At 37.4% G+C, this 26,532-nt stretch overlaps 1 protein-coding gene across 1 annotated transcript; it reads left to right on the top strand.

The window, feature by feature from the left end:
* Positions 1-268: 268 nt before the first annotated feature.
* Positions 269-26,527, top strand: KMT2E (lysine methyltransferase 2E (inactive); the record flags this gene model as incomplete). The annotated part of the gene is made up of 19 exons (XM_010174220.2): positions 269-496; positions 1,709-1,747; positions 3,350-3,562; positions 4,825-4,955; positions 6,044-6,161; positions 6,361-6,470; positions 8,098-8,359; positions 10,434-10,532; positions 12,396-12,560; positions 13,550-13,858; positions 15,586-15,840; positions 16,022-16,166; positions 16,913-17,166; positions 17,304-17,360; positions 18,941-19,504; positions 22,218-22,519; positions 24,455-24,543; positions 24,922-25,013; positions 25,958-26,527. Coding segments are annotated over exons 1-19 (4,002 nt in total), but the record flags the coding sequence as incomplete, so codon positions are not given.
* Positions 26,528-26,532: the final 5 nt, after the last annotated feature.

Genomic DNA, 26,532 nt, shown 5'->3' with positions numbered 1-26,532 from the left:
GGAATGAGTTAACAAATAATTTTTTTCCCATTTTTTTCTGATTCTAATTTTGCTTATAATGGAATATGATAATATAATTCCATTAAAAGAATGCAATTAATCTGGTATCTTTTTCTTACTTGGCATTACAAACATCTGTTAATTACCAGCTTCTCATTGGTCATTCATTTTCACGCTGTTGCAACTGTTGGTGAATTTTGCATGCGAGTGCTTGAAGCATTTGTCAGTATGCACTTTTGTTTTTTTGAAAGCAGCTGTAGAGTAACTAATGAATGTTCTTTCTACAGTATTTGATCGTTTACAGAATGTTCTTTGTTTTAAAGATGGGGATACCAGCGCAACAGAGAGCGGTGATGAGGTTCCTGTAGAACTGTATACTGCTTTTCAACATACACCAACTACAATTACTTTAACTGCTACAAGAGTTACAAAAGTCAGTGATAAGAAAAGGAAAAAAAGTGGAGAGAAAGAACAGAACATAGCAAAATGTAAAAAAGTAAGTGAATGCAATTTCTCTTTTTATAACTCTGTATTATAAACTATAGTTATGTGACTTTTTACCAAGAGACACTGGTTTTAAAAAATCAGTCTATTGTTACTAATAATATTGTACTACCTAGGTTTAGCTTGAAATTTAGTACTGTGCAGTAGGTGATACAGTCTTTCCTACCTCTTCCTTTAATAAGTATTAGCTATGAAAATTCAATTTTGTAACTGAGGTATAATTTGTAAGGAGGAATTGCATTTACTGGACCACTTGATAGAGTTAGAGATGGGACAGAACAAGTTTTGGATACCCTAAGAAGAATTTTGTGTCTGAAGGTCTTCAGTTGTGGCTGTTTTAATTCAGAAACGTTTGCTAACAGTTGTCCTAATGTGACTTCAGGTCAATCTATTTGAGATTAAATTGCCTGGAAGTGTGCTTTCAGACAGTTACCTACTAAACTACTTTGGTAAACAGGATATTGACATGATACTGTTCAGCTAAAGATGTCAGTACATGTGAAGAAGTAAAGTACATGGCATTTCCTAATCTAACAACTTATTTTCTGCAGTTCAGTTTCACAGCTTGGATGAGAATTTTGTCTTTTAAAACTTGAAGTCAGAATTAGTTACTGATAGCTCTTTGGAAATACTGAATAAAAGGTTTCCTTTTGAATGAACAGTTCCAAATATAAATTTACTACTGTATATTCTTCTGTTACCTCCCAACATTGTATGAAATGATTTAAAGAATGAAATTTTGTTGTAGAATGACAAACTTCTTTCAGAAGTTAACATTATAGGACATCTAACACCTGCTTTCCCCTCCACTCTTTCCACAAATAGTGTAGTGAGGTATGTGAGCAATTTACAGGTTTGCCTGATAAGTACAGGGTGTTCCATAAGTGACTTTTCAGTTACTTTACCTTGAATTCTGAAATTCTAGAGAGTTATGTTGTAATATGGGAGAAGGGTAAGGGCACCTGGAGGACTAGCTCTGACATCCAGGATGCACTTAGCTTGGAATGCTGAATTTTTTTTAAATATTTGTGAGCTGTGACCTGTTGTCTTGAGATTTCAACATAGTTTGTTCTGTTGTCCTCGTCTTGCATGTTTTGTTGAGAATGGTCCACATTGAAAAGCTCTGAATTCATTATTAGATTTTGAATTACTTGAGAGATTTTGTATTTCCTCCAAAGAATATAAATACCTAATTTTGTTTCAGGCATTTCGAGAAGGATCCAGGAAATCTTCACGAGTAAAGGTATTGCGATTTTGTGGGGGTTTTGTTTTAAGCCTTAATTGTACATTACTCAATATGAAGCATCAAGAGTGCAATTTATGCTGTACATTAAGCACTAAAATACTCTTGATAACTAATGTACTGTTTAAGCATCATAGTAATTTCAAATTACGATACAAGCACTACATCTTTTATGTCTTGGAAAGTTAACCGAAATAGTATAGTGTACATTTTTATTCTGAGAACACTTGGTTTTCAAGAGCCAGTGGAGGAATTAGGCCTTGTTTGTGCTATGCAAGGGAGTAAAGTTGAGTGCTCACCTCATTTGAACCTAGTAGCTCCAGCTTTTTATAGCTCTAAGCAGCAAAAGAATGAAATGGCTATATTGCATTTGAAAGCTAAACTAGTGGTTCTACTCTGTCATACCTCCATGTATTAATCTGGTGGGACTCTACTCACTAGTGCTGGCATAGTTTAAGGAATTGTGTTGGGATGTCTGCTTTGTAAGATTTAAGTGTTAAGCATTCTTTAAATTTTCTGAGAAAAATATGCATGGTGTGAAAACTAGGTATTTTTCATAGTTTATTCATCCTTGGGACCTATAAAAACAAGTGGGATACAATTTACACTTCAAATGTATACGATGTGATTTGTGAATAGTGAAGACAGAATTGTGGAAGAAAATCTCTATTTTGTGCTTTTTGAATATGGTGTCTGTAAGGTTCCATTGTGTTTTTTCATGGATTTCTTAGCATCACACCTTTTTTAATGCTGTTTATGGTTATCTTGATACACAAAAGAAATGTAAACAGGTAAATTGAATTGCTGAACGACTTGCTGTTTTATTAATGTTTAATAGTGTCTCTGCTCAGGTGGATAGAAAAGGGAACGTTGGTTGGCTGCTGCTGTCCGTAAGGAGCATTGGTTGGCTGCAGCCTGGCTGCTGCTTGTGAGGTCTGGAGGTACAATAGCACTTTCTTTAAAAGTGAAAGCATCTGAAGCACCGCAGAAGAAAAAAAACTGTTTAGTGAGGAGCAGATAAGGGGAGAAAAATGATTTGTGCAATGCCTGTAACGTTAGAGTCACAACCTTAATGTAGTAGATGTAGGATTAGTAAAGTTTAGTAAGAACTAAAGTGGAAAAAAGATACAGCATGACCCTTGAAGTTGAAAGGGGAAAATCAAATCTGTGTATGATAGTATGGAAGCTGGAGTTCTTCATATTTGCATCTGTTCACAAAAGTTGAGTAGGCAGGGAGATCTGACCCTCCAACTCATGCACTTACAGGTTCATGATGCAGTGCAGTTATGGGAGGAAACAGTGTCAGTCCCCATTCTCATCCCACTAAAAGCTAGAATCCCTGTTGAAGGAGGAATGTATTCCTAAACTTGGGTGATATTTATGAAATTATAAAATTCCTATAAGGACAAATGTAATGCTATGAATGAATTCAGCTTTTAAGTAATGCAGAATTTTATACTGGACTTCCTAAAAAAACCCCAAACCTTAAATCAGTGACACATACTTTGCCCTTCATTTTGTATCTTGTTGTAGACTTGATTTTTTTATTTTAAGATCTTTTTTCTTACCTTACAGTATTTGGTCATTTATTTTAACTTTTAGGGCTCAGCTCCAGAGATTGATCCTACTGACAGTTCGAACTTTGGATGGGAAACTAAAATCAAGGCATGGATGGATCGTTACGAAGAAGCAAATAATAACCAGTACAGTGAGGGTGTCCAGAGGGAGGCACAAAAAATAGCTCTGAGATTAGGCAATGGAAATGACAAAAAAGAAGTCAGCACCAGCAATCTGATTTTCAAACCTCCAGTAGAGGTAATGAGCTGTGCCATGTTTTGTTATTGCATGCTTTTTTGTGCCATGATTTTTATACATCCTGTATCACCCCTGGTAATGCTTGCACTTCTATATCAGTTCTCATAAAAATAGCTAAGGTGTTAGTCTGAACCTGAATATTGGATTGTTCTTAGAGTGTCTTTTGTGGTGGACATATCGCAGTAAACTTTGCTGTTTCTCAGCTCTGTGAGGAATGTCAGGAGGGCTCAGAGTAGATAGAAGCATTGAAATTGATTTTTTTTCCCCCCCCCCCCCCCCCTTATGTGTTACTTGTCCACATTTTTCTTAAGGTATGGTAAGTGTTCAGATAGAACTTCATTTACTAGTTCATGAAGGATGTTTCTGATGGTAGGTGATACTCTGATAGAGATTTATTTATTTTTATTTTTTTTTACTGTTGTGGTCCTGCAATTTTTAATTTATGAAGAAATTTTACAATGTCTTTTTCTATGCTTAACATCAGTTACTTACCAGATTAAAATCAGAGCCATGAAACAGACCTTAGCATTTTGTAGTAGAAATCTCAAGGAGTAGTTGCTGTAGCAGATTAATGGAAGCATCTTTGCTTCTTTTCCTCAAAGACCATCATGGCATATGGGACACCCTCCTTAGAGGACTATCCCTGCTTACAGAGCCTTTTGCCTACATAGAGGCTGCCTCCTTTTTGATTGGTGATGACAGTTATGAGTTCACTAATTGTCAGGGTATGTATTGGTTTTTAATTAAAAACCATCCTTCCATCTAAAGATATGAAAATCAATTTGGAAGCTCTCTCAGGATTTTTTAATTATTATTTTGTTATTTTCCTGTTTTGCTTTTCCTTGAATGAATCGTGAACTTCCGTTAATGTCTGCGTGCTTTGTTTTGTTTGAAGGAATTGAAGCCTTTTGAAAGTGTTACGCTAAACAATGCAGCAGTTCATCCTAGTAGTGGTGAGAGTTAAGTGTAGTAAGGGTTATAGTTCTTGAATTGTGAGAATATTAATATGTTGGGTTTCAACTCTATACTGGAGAACTAGAACTAAAGCATTCCTTGAGTCTAAATTCATGACTAGTTGCATTGGTAGGGGAACAGGACAGTTTGATCAAATTGATCTGGAGGTTTAATTACAAAAAAGAATGTTTAGTTCATATAGAATTGTGTAGTAGTTGTAAAAGTGTAATCTGTTGTTAATAATAATAGAAAAATAGTAGAAAATGATCATGAAATGATATTTCATGAATTAATTTATGTCTTTACAGAGTCATGTGCAAAAAAACAAGAAAATTTTAAAAGCTGCCAAAGACTTGCCTCCTGATGCACTTATTATTGAATACAGAGGAAAGTTCATGCTGAGAGAGCAATTTGAAGCTAATGGATATTTCTTTAAAAGGTTTGTTTATTCCAAATGTTTTAATAAAAATGGTGTTTTGCTAAACTCTTGCCTAAGGTACAAGTGGGTCTTATTTACCAGCAATGTCTTGAATTTACTGTTGTCTGATTAAAAATAATTGCAGCTGGAATCTGGTCTCCCCCTTGTATTCCAGATATCCTTACAGATCTGTTCAGGAGTTAGTTTCCTCTTTCTTTGTTCTTCCCTGATTACAGGATTCCTGCTTTCTCAGTTGGGTAGTTGTGCACCTTAAACCAGAGATTGGCAGGTTCTACCATCCTAAAATAATTCAGAAGGTAATGGCAAAAACATTCTCTTTTGTGAGAGAAATAGATTTTAAGTCCATCAGGCTGAGAATGGAGTTGGACACAGGTCACCTTGGGGCCATTTTATTGCCAGAGTTCTCTAGTTGGCTAAGTTACTGAGCAATGTGTGGCTGCTTCCTTCATCCTGTGGATCATTTTCAGCGCGGCCGTTAATTGCACAGACACCTACTTGGGAAATTGCAAGAGGCCTGTTGAGGGAGAGGGAACACAGAGCTTTTGCTCAGTAAAGATGGAAGGATTCCCTGGCACTTGTAATAGCAGAACTTAAAGCATGTCTTGATAAAGTATTTGGATGCCCCCTTTCTTCAGGAGGATTAGGTGCTAGTGATGCTGCAGGTGTTGGGTAGGGATGTGCAGGTGTTACTTTATTCTGTTGTTTTGGGGTTTTTAAAAAATTATTCTGAAGCACCCGCATTTCTGCCTGAGTTTCATTTTAGGACCTGCCATAATAAGAAAGATGAAGAATCTTAACCTTGTGTCTTCCATGTCTGGTGCTTGCCCTATTACTGTTGTTCCCTTTAGATCCTATGCAGAAGAATTACATTCAGGGCTGTAACTCCCAATATTTGGAGAAGACATTTGGAGAATGTGCCAGTTAGAATTATGAAGCTTAAATACAAACACAGCACTCTCAGATTAAACCACATGTATAGTCTGTCTTGCCAAACATCATGTTAAAAAGCTAACTAATGTGAAGAATAAGTGATATTTAGCAACTTTAAAAATGATAAAACTCTGGTTTTCTTTGTATCTTTTTTTCAGGCCATACCCATTTGTTTTGTTTTATTCCAAATTCCATGGGCTAGAAATGTGTGTTGATGCAAGGACTTTTGGAAACGAAGCTCGATTCATCAGGCGCTCATGTACACCAAATGCAGAGGTGACTATATACATAAAGTTAAATTAGTTTTTATTTACTTAGAAGTCCCCTTTTCTTTGAGTTTCCCAACTGATAATTTGAGCAATCCCTACAATTTCTATACAGTTGTTTTGGTTTTTTTTGAATGGGAAAAAAAAAAGGGGGGGGGGGATTTAAAGAACCAAACTAATTAATTATAATAATGTTCTCTTGAATATAGGTGAGGCATGTAATTGAAGATGGAACAATTCATCTTTATATTTACTCCATCCATAACATTCCAAAAGGAGCAGAGATTACTATAGCATTTGATTTTGATTATGGAAATTGGTAAGTATTTGAGCATGCTGTTCTAAAATGCATCTTATGTTTATTAAGTTACATTGTGATTCAGAGTGACTTTGTTTTTATATCATTGACTCTTTCATGCTGTAATAACACGGGGCTCCTTAAGCACTAAATTTCCAATGAACAGTGTGTATGGGCAGGGTTTCTTCTGTATTTTCAATACTGCTTATCTGTTGCCAATTTCAGCAATATTGCAGTTAAAATGATGTGGAAAAGATACTAACTTAGATGAATATGAATGAAGTACTATGAAAATTTATTGTATATAGGTGTGCCATAGTATGGGGAGAGTAGACAGAAGAAGATCTAGAACTATTCGGTAATGACTTACTTATTTCAGAGTGCCTCTGTAGTATAACTTCGGGAAGACAGTGTCTGTGGAATTCAGGTATAAATCGTGTTTGTTTAGTATGTGATTAGGAATGTTCAAATACACTGAATGCTCAGTGCCTTAGATTCTATAACCTATTACACATTTTCCTGAATATAACTGCTGCTCCTTTGATAAACTGGGAAGAGGTCTAATAAACTGTTGCCATTATCTGTGAGCATTGTTTTGAAATGGTAAAGGAAATTATTGGTTAAGTTCCATTCACATATGTAGGAACTGTTATTCAAACAGTTCTTTGAAATCTGATGGCAAAATAAGGCCTTTGAGTGATATAATCTAGTAACGATTTCTGTTGGCCAGTAGGGAATGTTCTAGGGTGTAGGTACATAGTGCAGGAACACTTAGGCTAATACTAACCTTAGAAACTGAAGCACTGAAGAGCCTGTTGCTGTGTGTGCGCTTGGTCAGGTCCAGAAGCAGTCCAGCTGTTTCATGTTTTGCTATACCAGGGTAATAACTCTTCTGTGGTCTGCTCATAAGTCGGCTTGGGCGCAGTGCTGTGCAGATGTGCCCTCGCTGCTTCTGGACCTGAACTAGTTATGTCCAGAGAGTACTACCTGCATTCATCAACTTGGGTTCAGACTAGTTCAAGATACCTTGCACTGTTAAGTGTTGTAGACATACTCCTACGCCCCTCACATCAAGACAACCTGAGAAATTGCCTGGTTGGTAGGTTTTTTGGGTTTTGTTATTTATCCTTTTAAAAGTATGTAGTAGTTGTGTTTAGTACCTGCAGTTGACAGCCTGTGTAATTCAAATGTGTTTGAATTACAGTTCCCGTGCATCCAAGTGGAACTTTAAATTGTACAAAATAGCTGAGTTCTTTCCAGTGTGCTTGTTCTGTAAATTGTGTCTGCTGTCTTAGAACTCTCTGCCTTCCATGTGTCTGTTAATTTAAATTTCTTTAATATGGTGGTTATATTTCCACCCAGGATATACTCAGGTCTTAAATGTCTTCTAAGCAAATACTAACCTTTAATTTTAAAGAATTCCATGTGGCAAACACAAATTCTGTTAACGAGTAGATGAGATTTTTTTAATTATAGCAGTATTGTATATCTCGTTGAAAACTTGAGTTAGCTGCTTTTAATATGGTTAGATTGCATCATAGCAGATGTTTAATGTGAAATGTTACCAGCTTGTGTGATTTAGTATTGAAAAGTCTAATTGCTGTACAGCCTAATCAAAATACACCTTCTTGCATTTAATTACTTCTAGTAAATACAAAGTGGATTGTGCTTGCCTCAAAGAAAATCCTGAATGTCCAGTTCTCAGACGTTCTGAGCCTACAGAAAACATCAATACTGGATATGAAACCAGAAGGAAAAAGGGAAAGAAAGAGAAAGATGTTTCAAGAGAAAAGGAGACTCAAAATCAGAACATCACATTGGACTGCGAAGGAGCAACCGCCAAAATGAAGATTGCTGATAACAAACAGAGGAAGCTCTCTCCCCTCAGGCTGTCCATTTCTAATAATCAGGTATTAACACAAAGATGATCAGAAAGAAAAACTTTTAAACACAATTACTCTCCTTTTGTTACTAAAGGAATTTTAACAAGTCACTGAAAAGGGGTATGGAGACTTATCAAAAATCATAATGATGGATAAGCCATTTAGAATTTTTTATATTGTTCTCAGTTTTCTTAATTTTTGGTTGTATTTAAAGATACGTTGGTTCCCATACCAGTTTTAACTATACATTTTTTCCTCTGAATTTCTTTGGATCTCTAATATGAAAGCCTCTTGTCATGCTTTCAGGAGCTCTGAGACCATCCCAAAGTGTCTTTTGCTTAGTTGCATATGTTACTTAGTATTTTAAACATAGCAATAAGTAGCCCTGCTTCTATAACAAATAAAACTTCAACCCAGAATATTAGGGTTCTCTGCAGCTCTTTTAAATAGAGTCGTGGGAGTTGGGAGGACAAAGGTGTGTTTTGAAGCTAAATACTGGATGATAAATGGATAGTATGGTAAAGCTACCTGGTAATATAACATGATAGTAAATTTTAAATTAGTCTTTCTTTTAATATGTCAGTTTGAAAGAACTAGTGGGAAAGGTCCATCAGATTAATTATTATCTTAATTTTGCAGAGCAGCTATTGAGCAGATGGTTACCTTAGTAACTATCTATTTTTTCTTTTTGGGGGTGATGGTGGTACATTTTTTTTTCCTTTTTTGATGGTTTATGATGATGGTTTAGAGGCAGCAAAAAAAAAAAGGGTTATTCTGGGATGGAGTAATTTCCTAGTTCTTTTAACATCACTTAGGAGTGGAAGAAATAAGGTAAAAATGAGCGTGGTGACCCCCAGTTTTCATAAAATGATCAAATTGTTCTGGGGTGTTAGTAGCTAATGCTTGGACATCCAGAAGGCATGGCATGTGACTCTTAAAAATTATGATCTCCAGAGAAACAACATTTGAACTTTCTAATCTTGAGTGATTTTTTTGTTTTGTTTTGTGTTTTGTTTTTAACAAGTGATAACTGGTATTTGGAACCTTATCCTGAGCTTTTAATGTGATATACAGTGCGTATGTAGAACAGTCACAGGAGAACTCTTACTGTTTTTCAAAACTGAACTTAAAACAATAGGAATTGTGAGAAGAGTAGAGCTGTTAAAACGTGTATCTAAACATAGAAGACAGTCAATTAATGAATATTTCACCCCAGGAAAAAAGTTAATGCTAAGGTAAAGAAAGTGGGTAGGAAAGTGTCAAAGTGCTTCTAAGACAGATGTTAAAAAAAACTTTGTTTAGTCTTTTATGTAAAAGTGAAATTGCACGTAGGACTAGTGAACACTTTTCAAAGCTGCTGTTTCATGGTTGTGTTGGTTTTTGGTTTTTGTTTTTAAAAACAGAAAAACATTATTAGTTAGCTAACTCTTGGGTTTCCTCATGGTATGGCACTGTCACTACAGTCTATAATAAGAATTTAAATGGAAACTGACTTAAATAGAATATACTTTTGAGCTGAGGAAAAACTTCTGTGTAATTGCTTGTTAACACCTCTTTGGACGTTCATTCTGTTTCACTAATATGAATGGGGTTTTTTTTAATGGTTGTGGAATGTAAAGCTTCTAGTTCTTTAACTGATTCTAAAGTGGCTAAATCATTGGCCAGTGTTAGTGCCCAAAAGTTTTTATTGGTTTGGAGATTTAATTATGATTTTTTTCTTTGTTTGTCAAGGGGTATTTTTTTGTGGGTGGGGGTGTTGTTGGTTTTTTGGTTTTTTTTTTTTTTTTTTTTTTTTTTTTTTTTGGCGGGGTGGGAGAGTGGGGATGGAACCCCAAAATTTCAGTAAGATCAGTATGCTGAAGAAAAAAGATACAGATATGTCTAAGCTCAGAATGGAAAATAACTAGTCAGGTGATTATATTTACAGGTTTATACAAAGGTACAAGTGGGTATTAGGGTTTTTCACATTTATGGATTGATTTATTGGTTTGGTTACTTCTGATGTAGTGATCTGAGGATTCCAAGTTCTGTGTAGCTTTTAGTTTTCCCTAGTTTACAAGAGTAGTAGAGCTTCTGTAAAGCAGTCATTTCCATCTTTCAGGAGCCAGATTTTATTGATGATATAGAAGAAAAAACTCCCATTAGCAATGAAGTAGAAATGGAATCAGAGGAGCAGATTGCAGAAAGGAAAAGGAAGATGGTAAGTTGGGAAGCAAGTAGCTGCCTAAAGCTGTTGCTAAGGCTTAGTGACACCTGCTCTTCCCATGCTGATTGCTGCCTTTTTGTAGGCTTGTAGAATCTGAGTATATATGAAGTCAGATTATTACATGAACTTCAGTTTAAAATGCAAGGCTTGCTATTTGAGTACATTTAATCTGGCTTGATCATTGCTTTCGATAAAAACCTGCTTTTGTCTTCAAATGTATATAATTTTTTTATTGCCTTTAAAAAAGGCATTGTGGAAATAACCTAGATTTTATTTTCTTTGCTCTTTATTACTGCATGTTATTTGTAATGGCCACTTCTACAGATAGTATTGGGAGCCAGGATTTTTGCCTGACTAATTATTTTTTTGAGTTCCCAACTTACAAAACCTCAGAAATCCTGATTTTCAGAGGTTGGTAGAACAGTGTTACAAAACATAGGATGTTAAAATGTGCTTTTTTTTTGTTAGGCATTCAAAATATGAGATAGTTAAAATTAGTAGTTACATCAAAATCTTGGCCACGTTGTATAATGAAATACTATTATTTGAAACTTTCACTTTGTCGTTTGTGCTCATGGAATGACTGATAAGTGGAGATCGTGGTGGCACCAAAACTGTCTGCATCTGCCTAGACCTTAAAAAAAAAATAAAGGGGGGTGGGATATGCATTGTTTTTGGTCAGTATTTCCTACAACTCTGTCCATAGCAGAATCGATGACACTTGTGTTTATTAGACATCAGAAAGCAAAATCTGCTCAAGTAAAAGTATATTTAATACAAAATCTGAAGAACTGGCAGCATGAGCTCTGATATTAACATACCACAATGTCTTGTCGTGCTTTTGAGGAACGAGTCTCATCAAACACCAATGTATTGGTTTGACTTCAGAGGATGAGCTGGCTGCTTTTTTTTTTTTCTTTTGGTACTTTATATTTTTATTCTTACTAAAGCAAAGCTGTCTGTGAAACTTAGTTACAGCAGAGTTGTTGTAGTACTTAGAGATGTAATTATTACTCTAGCTCCATTACAGGGATTGCAAATAACTGAAAGTTTGCCTATATTTTACCAAGCAAACAGAGTAAAACAAAATTGGGTTCCTCATTCACTCATATGAGCAATATATTTGCAAGTATTCTTTCCTTGATATAAACAAGTTGTTGCTGTCAGTGCACTGCTGAGCTGCAGGCATTTATTTTAAAAAAAAAAAGAAAAAGAAGTTTGTAATAGAAGCCCCCAATTCTGGCACCTCTGTATTGTCTTAAGCAGAGCTCTGTGCTGGTTAAGGGATCTGTACAGCAGTAGGACCTGCATTACTGACAGGCACATTTAGCTTCTCTGTGTGGCCTGATGTTATCATCTTTTGAAATAAATAGTGATTCTCAGATATTGATTATATGTATTGATGTAGTTTGTGACATTTGGAAAATTGGGTCAGAGGGCAATGGAGCTTTCTGTTGTTATTTCATGGATGTATTAGTGTTTCCTGTCTTTCTGGTCATTAGTGTTTCATTGTTTTTAAATATTACACATGCAAGTAAGCGTCTCAGAGCTATGTATTCTTTTTAGGCTTATAGGCCAGTGATTTACTGGTAAATCACTATTTTTAGCAAGTTCTTAAATCCAGAGCAGGACTCTATTCTTGTTTGTCAGGGTCAGTGTGAATGCAGGCCTTTCTTGAGAAGTCTGTAATAATTGCAGGCATTGTAACATCTCTCTTTCCTCTGTGCTTCTGCTGAAATTGGTCTCCATGTCAATGTACACTGAACATGTTCTAAAGTACTTAAAAAAAAAATATTTGTGTATTTATATATGAGATTATGACTGAAACTTGATCATGATTATCATTAAATCCATCAGACAAGAGAAGAACGGAAAATGGAAGCTATCCTGCAAGCTTTTGCCAGACTAGAAAAAAGAGAAAAAAGAAGAGAACAGGCTTTGGAAAGAATCAGCACGGCAAAAACTGAGGTTAAATCGGAATGCAAGGAAGCACAGATTCTCAATGACGCTGAATTTGTTCAGGTAGTTATCTGGAACTTTATTTTAACATGACATGTTTTATTGGTTTGGATGTTGAGCTGCACTTTAAGATGTGTGAAATTTTTTTTTAACTCTGAACTCAAAGATATATTTGACCAAAAACTTTATAGTTCTTTGACATTATATTATGTTAGCTCCTGATTTTTTTTCTAATGTATAGAATTCATTTCTGAGGAATTTCAGTGACATTAGTTTATGCAAATGTGCACACACGAGCTGGATAGTTCAGTCTCTCATTGAAGTTCAGGATAGAAGGTGTTTACCAATGCTGACTTTAGCCACAGGAGGTGGCTTTCCTTAGGCACCCTCTATAACCAGTGGAGGACAACTTGCTTCTTCAGTGTGTTATTCAGGAACAGATTATAATCATTTTCTTTTAAAGGAAAAGAGTTATCACAGCATATTTTGTTCTGAGTTCTTGCAGATGATACATAACGTTTCATAAACTATTTTTTACTCTGTTGTTGGTGGGTGTTGGTATGCTGCTTCTTCTGGTACCTTGCAAATACTCCTACAGATTCTCAGTTCAGGTGGTTCTCCTGGATAATTTCTGTCAGCATGCTGTTAAGTACCTTTTGTGACAATGCTAAACACTTACTTACTAAACTATGAATTACAAAAACAATATTGTACTGAAGGCCATCATGATGTAAGCAGCTGATTTCTAGCTTATGGATCAGTGAATGTGGTGTGGCAGTTCTTAACAAATCTGTGGTGATCTGCCCAGCAACTGGTGTGTGTGAACACTCTGCCAATGATGTAGCAGGTGCTTGGGAGGAAAACGCAGGAGATCTTGTAGTTTGCCTTGGAGAAGGATAGAAATATTATCTCTCAAGTATTTTAGTTCTAACAACAAAAATGAGATGCTTTTGGACATATAAAAGAAGGGGGAACTGACATTTTGTTTCAAGAATGATAAGTAGCTTTACCTGTGTGTGGGATCTGCTTACTCGACTTCTATTTTGTACCAGGAACCAGCAAAAGAAGAAACTGCCACCAAGCCTACCCCAGCCAAAGTTAATAGAGCTAAACAGAGAAAAAGCTTCTCACGGAGCAGAACTCACATTGGACAGCAACGCAGACGACACAGAACCGTCAGCATGTGTTCGGATATCCAGCCATCTTCTCCTGATGTGGAAGTGACTTCACAACATAATGAAACTGAGAATGCTGCACTGGTAGCTGAGCCTGAAACAGAAACTGTTGTTACAGAAATGGTTACTGAAACGGAAGCTCCAGCACTTAATAAATGCCCTACTAAGTATCCTAAAACAAAGAAGGTATGTCTGTTAGGGGATGGGGAGAAGAGCAGGGACATTAAAGAGTGTTAAAAAATTATAGACTGCTGCATCAGTATGCAACTATATGTATTTTTTTTAAAAGAAGTTGACTTACTTCTTTAAAAATCACTGCTCACTGGTAATACTATATGTATTTTTTTTAAAAGAAGTTGACTTCTTTAAAAATCACTGCTCACTGGTAATGTAATTACACATGCTTTTTTAATCTCTTAACGTCCATTGGTTGAAGTTATTTTGGATTTTAAGAGACTTTCAAAAATAAATCTTTCAGAACAATTTTGGAACAAATGTTTTCCAAGGGAGGTACTTTGGAGGGAAGATTCTTTACTCTCTTCAGTGCTTTGTTTTTAAATTTTTTTGTTGAACTGCATTGCAAAAAGCTTGAATAAATGCCACCATATTTAAAGACACTAAAAAAAAAATCTTAAATCTGCAAGAGTGAATAAAACAATAAAACTTTCTGCTTTAAAATTCTATAGACTGCATTAAAAGGTGACTATTTTAGTATGCTTTACAAGTTCTGGAAATTTTATTTGGTGAAGGGAAGGAAGTCAAAGGTTGAAACTTCTCAAATGAACAGTAACAATCACAAGATGGTTTTATCTTAAATCCCCGAACATACTTACCTTATTTTTTTCCCCAAAAGGCACCTGATGAGTCATCCTGTAACACTGCTCATTGCATCACTATTAAATTCTTGTCAGAGGGGAGACTAAAATCTTTCTTTTTTTTTGCATGTTGCATAGCAAAAAAGAAGGAAGTTATCTAACAAGTCTGAATGTTACTGCATTTCTTTGTGTCATAGTATTAAGGATGAATGTCTGAAATGTCTCATTGCATTGTACCCAGCATACTCTCAGTGAGGAGAAAGCCCTGCTTTAAAAATGAATACATATAAATAGGTTTGTAAAAGATGAGCAACTTAATATGAAATATATTAAGATAATCTGTTTTAAAGTCTTAATAGCATACTAAATATTATTAATATGATATTTTTGCATGTCCTTGACTTTGAACCATTGTGGAATTTAGGAGGTTAGTTTATCTGTTAGTAGGAACCAAAATCCACTAGCATGTTTTTCAAAAGCACTGACCTAGCTAGGAAAGAATACCCTTTTTTGACAAGTGTACCTTAGTAAATGTGTTGTAACTTAATACATTAACTACAATAGTGGAGAATGTTTAAGGCATCTGCCTGACATGTTGACTGAAGCACAGTCCTGACAGTACAGAAATCTGATGAGGAGTTTATTTAACTTTGTTCTATTAACATTACACGATTTCCCCTCAGCTTAGGTGCTGAGGCACGAGTTTAAAATTTGTCTTGGAATTCTGTTACTAAATTTGCGTCGTAAGTACAGCTGATCTGGGCACTTGTATAGTACGTTCAGTGAGAATTAAATAGCAAAGAACTAAATGTTGGCTTACCGAAAATAAACCAAAAAACCCACCAAAACCCAAAAAGCAGAACCCCCAGAACTTTGGTATGTAGAGCAAATCTTTACTGATCTTTCTGCTGTCCCTGTTACTTCACTAAAACTGTCCTCATTCTTGCCCTGTGTATTCTTAAACTTGCAGCCTGGAAAGTAACAGTTTTCTGGTTTGTGGAACAGTTGACTAGGTGAATAATTAAACTAAAAAATTTCTAAAAGCCACTGATAAAAACGCTCAAAAAACACTAATTCTTTTTCTCTCTCTCTGTCTAGCACTTGGTCAGTGAATGGTTAAGTGAAAAGAGTGATAAAACAGGGAAGCCTACAGACAGTCTATCAGAAAGGCCTCTACGCATAACTACCGACCCTGAAGTTCTGGCTACTCAGCTGAATTCTTTACCAGGTCTCACTTACAGTCCACATGTATATTCTACTCCAAAGCACTATATTCGTTTTACTTCACCATTCCTTTCAGAAAAGAGGAGGAAAAAAGAACCTGTGGAAAACATTACTGGCTCTTGTAAGAAGGTAATGATTCGCTTCGTTGTGTTTCCCTATCCCGTATTAATTAAAAATAAGTCTTCATTTGCTGTCATGAGTTCAGGCAGAAAAAAAGTTGGTTGGCAAACCAGTTCTGTCATGTGTAAGGTGTTTTGAAAAGCTTGTCATTGAACTGTTAAGTCACTGATTTGAACTTGTTTTGTTACAGCGTTGGTTGAAGCAGGCTTTGGAAGAAGAAAATTCAACAATGATTGATAGATTTAATTCACCATCACAAGAGAGATCGAGAAGTCCAGCCATCAATGGTGAAAACAAAAGCCCTTTGTTACTGAATGACAGCTGTTCCTTAACAGGTGAAGCTTTTACTAATATGGTAGATTAGACCTGTGTCAAAGTCATTAAATGGAGGACAGTGTTTTTTAAAGTGATGAGTTATTGACAATTCCAGGGGTATTTGCACTGTTTTCTGATACTTTCTTCGAAAGAAATGCTTAGGTGCATAGTGGTTGGGATTTTTTCACCCTTTAATGTATAATTGATACTAGATAAGTAACCACTGTACCTCATAGTGTTTACAGTCAACAAGAGACTAATGTTTTTGACTGAGTTTTAAGAGGCTAGGTTATAAATTCATTTCTCATGCTGTTCTGTATATTCAGAATTCCTTTTGAATTCAGTGGGCCTGTGTTGCACACAGAGGAAAAGCTGTGTAGTCTTGTAGGCATAATACAAAATGGGAATGTGCTGAAAACTAAACGCACTTCTGTAATATGGAATGTATTGGATGATTTTTGTGTACCATCCTGAACTTGGAATTGCCACTTTTTAGCTGAACAGTCTTAAAAATGCATGGAAGTTGACTTTCATTTTTCTGTAAACATAGACACTCCTTCTCATCATCCTAGCACACAAATTTCAGTCACAGATACATCTCTAGGCTCTAAGAGTTTATTTTTCAGGAAGCCTACTCTTAAGAGATTTTTGTAATCTTACTAATTTTTTAATGTGGAGTTCATAATTTCATTACATCAAGTACTTAAACAACTGTGATTACTACGTATAGATCTCTTCTAGCTTTTTTCCTAATTTCAACACACAGATCTAACCACACCACTAAAAAAACGAAGACTGTATCAGCTGTTGGAGTCTGCATTCTCAGAAACCTCCACACCTACTCCTTCCCCCTATGCCACACCAACTCATGCTGACGTCGCTGCCTCCGAGCCGTCATTGTTTGCTACTCCTCCTAGGGTAAAAACAGAAGATGAAGCTTGTAGAAATGGTTACAAACCCATATATTCACCAGTTACTCCTATAACTCCATGTATACATGGAAATACCATGCACTTTGAGGTGAGATTTACAGTGAATTTCAGTGTGTTCAGACATTCTAGTGTAAATTGCCATTGTACTGCTGCTACAAGGGGGTGTTCTGTGTTTCTCCAGGCAAAAGAAATAAATTAACTTGCAATTTCTTCTTATTTATTTAGAATATTTCCTCACCTGACAGTTCCCCAGAAATAAAAAGGCGAGCTTACAGTCAAGAGGTAAGAATATTTGCCAAAAACTGCAAATGATACCTTGATTCACCTTATGGCTGCACCATTCTTAGTAAATGCTTTTCACCAGCCATTGCAAGTTTCCTGGAATGTAAGGGGTAACTTCCCTACAGGTTTTATTTGCTTATCACTGTATATTTCCACTTCACTATTTCATTTTCTGTTTTAAACTGGTTTCTCCTCTTTTTTCTGTATCACTTAAAAATCCTGATGGCTGTCATGGAAAAGAGTAACTACTGCAATTTATAGATAAGAACAGAAAAATCAACACTTGTGCTTTTCAGACTGCAGTTTAAATTAACATTTTGCCTTGTTAACAGCATCTCTTAATTGTTTCTGTTGAGCCTAACTATGCTCAGAGTGAGAGAGCAGAGCAGAAAGGTAATAAATGGGTTTAGGTGGGTTAGTTCAGGTGCAGCAAGTGCTGTTGGAGTGTGCCCAGGCACTCCCAGCCTGGGGGATGGATGTGTCCTACTGTGGGAACACGTGCGGGTGGCCAGGCTGCTCGCGGGGCAGCGTGGCATGACAGCTCCCTCAGAGATCCTTCTGCCTCGGAGGGGGGGTGAGGAGATGTTCCACAGCAAGGGGGGGGCTCATATTTGATGTCACAACTACATGGTTTGCATAAAGGTGTACTTTAAACTGTGAAGTTACTGTTGAACTTTAAACTTAATGGTACCTAAAAGGAATTGGTAAAAATAAGTTACAAAAAATGGTTTAGCAGGTTATACTAATGGAGAATTTCACTTCTGGTGAGTTGTGTAAACGAATGATCTAATTTTTTCCTCTGGGAGTTAAGTGTATGGATTTTTATTTTTTTTTTTTTTTTTTTTTTGGTCAAAATCTTAACAGATTTTGTAATACACCAGTCTTTTCATACAGTCATAGCTATTGACTGAATTTAACAGTTATTTCTAAATTATTGTAATTGAATGTTTTAATGTTTATCTGACTCAAAAAGAGAGGTTTTACTTACGAATTTTTGCTTTGTAATACAAATAATTTTTAAAAGACTAATTAAAACCTTAAAACCTGTTGGATTAGAAAAGCTACTTCCAGCCATGAATGTGTGCTGGGTTTTTCATGATTAATACAGTTTAAAGAAGTACAAAAGAAGTTTGTATAACATGGGACACTTTCTACCCCTTTAGAGAATAGTGGTTTTAATATTGCCTCAAAATTCAAAAGTGTCTCAGAAAAAATTTTATTTTTATTTCTTTTTCTTGAAATAAATGTTTTGACACCAAGGATCTCTTTTATGTTGAGTTGAAGCAGGTGCTTTATAACTTCCTGGCCAGGGACCCGCTCCTCCCCTTCCTCTGGCAATCATAAGTAAAACCTGGCATTTAAAGTTTATTTTCACAGTGGTTAACGTGCATTTTATTAAAATGTTTGTACCTAATACGTGGTGATGGTAGAAATAAGTGTCTGGCTATAGAACTGTTTGTTAGGTAAAGCCATGGTACTGGGAGGCCTCTAATCCCACGTAAAGGCATAACTGGATGTCAGAGTAGTTGCAGTTCTGTTGGAGTGTGGAAAAAGAATTGACATGCTTTTTCTTCACGCAGGGATACGACAGAGCATCGATTCTAGCACTGAATTCTTTCAGAAATTCCAACCTGACAGAAATGGGCCTGCAAGAAATAAAGACTATTGGATACTCCAGTCCAAGGAATAGGACTGATGTCCCACGGCAGTGCACTGGAGAAATGGAATCTGTGTCAGACCTCCAGCTGGGACTCGAAGTAATTGAGCAAAGTGCACTGCATAAAAACCTGGAAGCCCCCACACATGATAGGACTGATTCAAACAGCCAATTAGAAACTGCTCATTGTGGACGGGGCACAATTTATTCTTCCTGGGTAAAAAGTCCCGACAGGACAGGTGTAAATTTCTCAATGAATTCTAATTTGAGGGACTTGACCCCTTCACATCAGTTGGAGGTAGGAGGTGGATTCAGAATAAGCGAGTCAAAGTGCCTGATTCAAGACGATGCTAGAGGCATGTTCATGGAAGCATCTGTTTTTTGTACTTCAGAAGATGGAATTGCATCTGGCTTTGGAAGGACTGTCAATAACGACAACTTGATGGATGGAAATTGCACACCCCAGAATCCTCCACAAAAGAAAAAGGTTATAACTTTAAGAACCACTTGGTCTGTCTTACTTAGTCTGCTAAGTAAATTTTTATAACAGAAGGAACCATAATACAATAAAAAACATCTGATGGCTCATCTTTAGGTAGTACAGCATAGTAGACATTATTCAGGGGAAATAATGAAGAGCAAAGAGTAAAGCTGCATACAGCCATTAGTGTATTTATTTTTTCCAAGTAATAGATACAAATGCACTTTTGCTTCATGAGAGTTTTAAATTAATTGCTCAATAAATAATTGCTTTTCAGGTTGGAAAATGATTGCTTATGCCACTAAGTATTACAATGTTCTGTTACTTAGAATATATACTAGCATCATATAGATCATATAGTGTGAATATTTGTTATGAATTACTGCTAGAAATTACACTAAAAGATTTATGACACTGAGACTTAAAAATTCCCATTTTTATATACTTAAGGTATCTTGGTTTCACTGTTAGAACTACACAAAAATCCTTAGTTCCAAGCAGTCTTTTTCTTGGCTTAATTTCTTCTTTAAAAAATACTGGTTTTGAAAAATAAGCACAATCTAAATTTGCTGCTCTCTAGGAACAGTTTTTGTAGGTAAGTTGTGTGTGGTCATGGGCAACTTGAACCAGAATGGGAGGTTACTCTGTGTAACTGTCCCTGCACTTTGCTGTGAGGTCAGGCTCCCTCTGCTCCTTGCAGAAAGGCTGTCAGACGTGGAGTCTCCAATGCACCAGCTTGCCAGTTCTGTGTCGTAACAGACTGTAGTAACCTTTCTTGTTTGAAAGATGAGATTTATTTTCTTTATGGGAGTAATGATCAGGGGGTGGGGCATCTTCTGTATGTGTGCATGCATGCACAATGCATTTTTGGGGTTTTTTGGTCCCATCACACCTCCCTGTACACACCTCCTCCCCTGTGCTCTGGGGCATCCTGCCAGGGAGCATTCATGATTTGTCCTTCAGAAGTTCTCTGTCAGAACTGGATTTTTGTTTACTTTGACTGTGTCATAACTGAAGCAAGATGGTAGGAGCTCTGTTCTTACCTGGTCCTGACCCTAAGAATTTTATAGATACCACATGTTACTGTAGCCCTGCTCTTTTGGCAAGGCCAAAAAAACCTCAAAGAAGCCAGAATTTCTGTAGCTTCACATTCTTATTCGTTTGAAGGTTAAATTAATTTATTTTCAAATACCAGCAACTTAAAGTGCTTTAGTAACCCTCCTTCCTTGCTGACAAAGATTCTTCCAGGTTGTTACTGCTGAGGGCTTGTGCTGCACTAATCCCCAAATGAAAAAAGATGTGGCTTCCCCTTGACACCCCCTCCCCAGAATAACTGTCTAAAGGTCTTAGTTTAAAGAAACAGCCAGAGGAAATGGTATCTGTACCCCTGAAAGAATAGAGCATTTCTGTGAGCATTTGCTCCTCTGTTTCCTTTCACCACTGTACAAATTCATCCTGTTTCAATACGATCCTGTACGTAGTGGCCACACTGCATAGGTTCCATCCATTCTTAACATACCAGCTTTCTTTAGAGCAGTTTTCTTCAAAGGATCCCAGTCATGTGACATGGAAATAATACAAATTGAAAGCAAGAGCAGTTCTTAACCTAAACTTTCTTTTATGAAAAATATTTGTAACTGGTCTTACCCTGACATATAGATGAGTCTTTAATAGGTAGATCTGTTTGAAAGCAAACAAACAGAAAACCCCAGGACTGCCAACGAAGCAGGCTGCCTTGGTTTTTCTCTCTGTGTAGAAATGGGTGTCCAATTTATTGAGGACTAAGTCAGTTAAAGGTGGATTTTTTTCATTATTGCATTTTATTAATTGTTTTGAATGCTGTATGGTTCAGAGTAGGTTGTTGATAAATAGAAAAGATTTAAAGACATTAAATGTAGTTTCCACCAAACTAGTGTTATTATTCAGTAAAGTAGGTCTGAAGGTCAATATTTCAGCTTTCTGCTTCAAATCATGAAGATACATAGCGAAAACATACTGAAAACTTATTTTTCTCACTGAAGGTAACTTACTGAACATTTGAATTGTTTTCTGTTCTATGGAAGCTTCTGCATAGTGATTTTATATATAAAGTAGAAACCACTTTTCCCTTTGTGGGTCATTGTTTTCAGTAATAAACTTCACTTGGAATTTAGCTTTTAAATAAGTTCTTAATCAGTCTCTTTTAGAGCACAGTAAAGACAGAAATTCCAAATAAGCTGGGAAAGCAAAAGTTTAAGTTGCGAATTCTGTATCTGAAGAAAAATGTAGGAAGAGCTGAAGAGAATCCTTTGATAGGTGCAGTAGAATGAAGCAGAAGCATGGTGCAGTTCCTCATAGGAGGCAGGCAGACTGAGAGCAGGATGTGACATCTCTTAAAATTTGCTTTACTACGTCAATATACTCTTCCTAATGTGGCAGTTCCAGGAAAATCTGAGTTCCTTGTAGCCTCAACCTACAGTTTGACTTCAGCAGTGAACCTGTTGCTGCTCTCAGGGCAGAAGGCTTTTTTACATCATCCTTACAGTCGTTAGTAGCTCAGTACTCTGTAATTTTACTGCACATGGGGCAAAATATCTTCAGTTAATCTGTCCCCGTTTTCTTTTAGAACCAAGTAAATGGTGTGTCTTACTGAAAGAATACATTTAATCAAAACCATGAGGAAAGAAACAAGGAAACTTCCCTTCTAATGTTTGTTTTGGGTTTTTTCTTCTCTTTCTAGGTATCCTTATTAGAATACCGCAAGAGGCAACGCGAAGCTAGAAAAAGTGGCTCGAAGACAGAAAACTTCCCCCTGGTTACTGTATCTCCTCATACTGCTGGTGGAGGAAATACAAGTAGTAACAATGGTGCTAACGATGGGTATAACAACAGTGGTGAAAACGGGGAGCAACCTGAGAACGCTGCCAGCCTGCCTTTGCCACTGCCCGCTGCTGTTTGTAACGCAGCTCCAGAAGACGTTGGCAACAACTGCGCGATTAAGGAATCTTCCTCCAGTGAGAAGAACGAACCAGAAGTTCAGTGGTAAGCCACAATAACGTAGGAGTAAAGTGCTGAATAATTATTTACTTAATTGTAAGTCTTTTCTATTTGAAATCTAGTTTTCATTGATAAGGCTGCAGTTGCACATTACTGGTTGGAAGCCCTAGTGAAGAGTTGTCTTACCTCTTTCCTCAGAAATACAGCAGATACTTCATAAATGTTAGTAGTGGTTCCCTTATTTTCATTCTGCTTTGGGTTTTTTTTTGTTTTCCAAGAGCCAAATTGGTATTGGTTTGAGCAAGACAAGTTGCCTAGTTTTGCAGATTATAAAATTGCACAGGTATACTTGTGAATCTGTAGAAACTGGCATCGGTGAGTAGGCGTGCTCCTGCCTCCATTGCACAAGTTGGGCTGTGTGTGCTTGCGAAGGTGTGTGGAGGAGAGAGCAGCAGGCCTTGGCTCTGAACTCATGTCATCGTATCTCCACTGCTTCGTCTGTGGTCTGAAGAGAGTATTTTTCATCTTAAATCTTAAGACCTTTCCAAAAGTACTGTAGGGAAGAGGAGCAGAACAGGAGAGTGATCTGTGTTGATCAGCAAAAGCTTCTAGAAGACTTTAGGAAGTCTGTTTCTCAGTGATCTGACTGGAATGTGTTTGTGGTGGTTGCTGTTGCTTAATTGCAGCGTGCAGGCTGCATGCAGGCTGCCTAACGGCTCCTCCTGCTCAGGTAGAGCGTGTGGTGATACTTGCATCGTTGTTCATGATCATTAAATGGTTCCCCTGTGTGCAGACCATATGCTTTGTTGGCTGCCATGCCAGATACTCCAACAACCAGAAATCCTGGGGGGAGATACAGTGTGAAGGGGGATGAGATACAATGACTTCAGTCTGTGTAAATGTTGCACAACACTTTCCACTGTGTTTTTGGTAGCCTTAAGGTGGATGGTTGGTACCCTTGTGACGCTCTCTCCAAAATGTGACTAGCACAGAATGAACCCTGCAGCTATTCTCTATGCTGTAGTGAAGGCCTAACAGTGTTGGGGATGAGGGTGGGCTGAGGAGGCAAGCATCCTTCTGCTCGGATGCTCCAGCTCTTCCAGAATAGAACGCTTTTGTAGAAGGGAGGACATAAGTGCAGTCTTCAGAGGTTCACTGGGAAGGGGCTGTAAGTTCACTACGCAGAAACCAGTGCACTATATCGTAAGCAAAGAATGTGGAAACAGGCTAAACAGGGAATGACTTATTAGTAAGTTTTTGCAGTGAGCCTTCAGACAGCACCAAAATTTATTTCAGTACGACAGTATTGTAAAGTAACGCCGCATGGTCTTGCCTGAAAGAAAAACTGAGTTTTGGAAGAGTGCTGTCACTTACGTTCTTCTTGATCAGGTTGTGGTTGTCAGATGTAACTGATAATAAGGGAGAAAATGGGACTGTCATTTCATACCCGCTGTCTGGCAAGTTAAGCGTAGAAGCATGAACAGATTTATTTGTAGTTGTGCAGTCTTGACAACTACAGATCCACTATTAAAGAGCAAATTCTTAAAAACAAACAAAAACCATTCCCAAGAAAACCACAAAAGCAAAAAAACCCAAACTACTTCCAGCTTGGGAAGACAGTTTTCTACAAAGGGAGAATATGAAGCAATACCTGCAATCTTTATTTTTTCAAGTGTAGTTATTGACTGTTTAGAAAAAGCAAAAACCCCACCGATCTACAGATGATCTTTCCATATTAAGAGGAATTGGCAGTTCTTGTAAAGTAACAAGGTTGCAGGAAATTGCTGTATTTAAAGTGGGAGAAAATAGGTAACAAAATACTTAGCAAATCATATTCCTTATGTACAGACAATTATCTGGTTCTTGCGAGCAGTCAACACTGTGAACTTCCTCTGACACAGTATTTGCAAATACATTGTCCTGAATTTGGTCCATGGGAGAACATCCTCTTTAATTTTAGACTGTGCTTCTCTCTTCCAGGACTGCATCAACCTCTGTGGAACAAGTGAGAGAACGAAGTTATCAGCGAGCTCTACTTCTCAGTGATCATAGGAAAGACAAGGACAGTGGTGAGTTGACTTATCACATCGAAGGTAGATAAATCTAACCAGTCCCCCGTGGCAGTCCGTAACCGTTCTAATGTTCTGTTTGGGTCTGCTTCGTCTGTAGGGGGAGAATCACCTTGTAGCCCATGCTCACCGTCTCATGTTCAGTCTCCACCTTCATCTCATTCAAATCTCATTTCCCAGTTGCAACTTAAGGTCCCTTCTTTCACTGAATTTATGGAAGGTCAGTAAGCAGATGACCTTGTATGACGCTTGACATACTGAATAGTCTCTTACAACAACTTTAATGGCTCTTTTAAAATCACATATGAAGTGCTTAGCGATCTTTGCAAAAGACTTGGTTTTCACACTCTCATATTTTTCTCTGCTTTATGTCTGTAGAACCTGATCCTGAAAATCCAGAGCCAGCTTCTGAATGTGTGTCCCCAGATACTTCACAAAAGACTTGTAAGAGTCCGTCAAAAGCAAGCAAGGTAATGCACAGTGTTCGCAGGAGCACGTGGGTCTGCATGTGTGTGTTGTATAATGTGCATGCGAATGCGTACATGGATCTCGGATTTATCTTAAATAAAAAGTGAATCTCATCATTTACTTCTCAGATAAATGTGTGTGTGTGTGTGTGACCCTTCTGTGCAGTAATTTAACATGGGTAACGTTTGTAAGAATATCTGTGGTAGTCCATACATGCTAAAAGTCGGTTTATATTCTGTTCTTTTAGTAGCTTTACCTATTCATATATGATCTTGCCTTCTGTAGACACAGAAGAGGTTGTATCAGTGGATTCAGTATCACCACAGTTCTGCAGGGTGAATGCTGAAGAACTGGCAGTCAGAGCTGACAGTAGTCACATGATTTACGTACTTCTCACCGTAACAGGAGTTTGCTCTTGCCATGCCGGGGTTTGGCTCTGGTTGTCGTTAGAGGCACTGATAAGGAGAAGGATGTTGGTAGCTGCCTGTACGGTATTAAATGGAGTAATTCAGGTTGTAAGGTTTAGTCTGTTTGCTTGCACTATGCCAGTTTTAAAATATTAAATCACTCTAAAAATGGTTTTATTTTTGTAAATGGTCTTCTCTGGAATTATTTCTTTCAGACTTGTATATAAAACTTGAACAAATAGATTCTGACGTTGACCTGATGGGTCATGTTTCCGTTACTACTTTAAATACACTTGCTGGTCTTTGACTTTGAAGAATGAGTGATGTATACTCGCTAAAAACAGCAGCTTGCAAAGTTTAAGCTTTCTGTTGTCGCTGTTTTTCTAATACCAAATACATATCCTGTGCCTCAGCACTTTTTTTCACCACTGGGGGAAGAGAACAGTATTCTGAGAAATTATTTTCTAATTATTTTTCTAATGCACGTGTAGTTGAGTATTTTGAGTGCTCTGCACTGACTTACTTTCTTTTCATTCTAGCCCTCGTCACCGAGTCCTGTTGTTTCAACGCAGTCACTTGGGAAAACGCCCACAAAACCGGATCCGCACTGGGAAACCGCCGCTAACGCACCCGAGGCCGAATGTGCGAATCACCCGAAATCCGAGCTGCAGCAAAAACAGCTGACAAACAACGTCCAAGCACTTTCAAAAACTCATCCATCTCAGTCGCATCTGCGCAGTTCTGCTGAGCAACTCCCACATTCACAGAAGTTGCCTTCTGCACCTTTGAAGCTGCATTGTCCACCTTCACCTCACGTAGAAAACCCCCCGAAGTCCTCTACCCCTCACGCACCTGTGCAGCATGGTTATCTTTCACCAAAGCCTCACTCGCAGCAGTTGGGATCTCCATACAGACCTCATCACCCACAGTCACCTCAAGTTGGAACACCCCAGAGGGAAACACACCGGAACTTCTACCCGGCAGCACCGCCCCTTCAGCCTGGCAGTCAGCAGCCAGCTAGCGGACCCCTCTTTACTCAGACAACTTCAGGACAATCTTCAGCTTCCTACAGCCAGTTCAACCAACAAAATCTGAACAGCAGCGCCCCACCTCC

This window comes from Antrostomus carolinensis, unplaced genomic scaffold (assembly GCF_000700745.2).
Source record: "Antrostomus carolinensis isolate BGI_N321 unplaced genomic scaffold, ASM70074v2 scaffold43378, whole genome shotgun sequence".
Lineage (NCBI taxonomy): Eukaryota > Metazoa > Chordata > Aves > Caprimulgiformes > Caprimulgidae > Antrostomus > Antrostomus carolinensis.
Note: the sequence above shows the minus strand (reverse complement) of the source record. Positions and strands in the feature narration are given on the sequence as shown.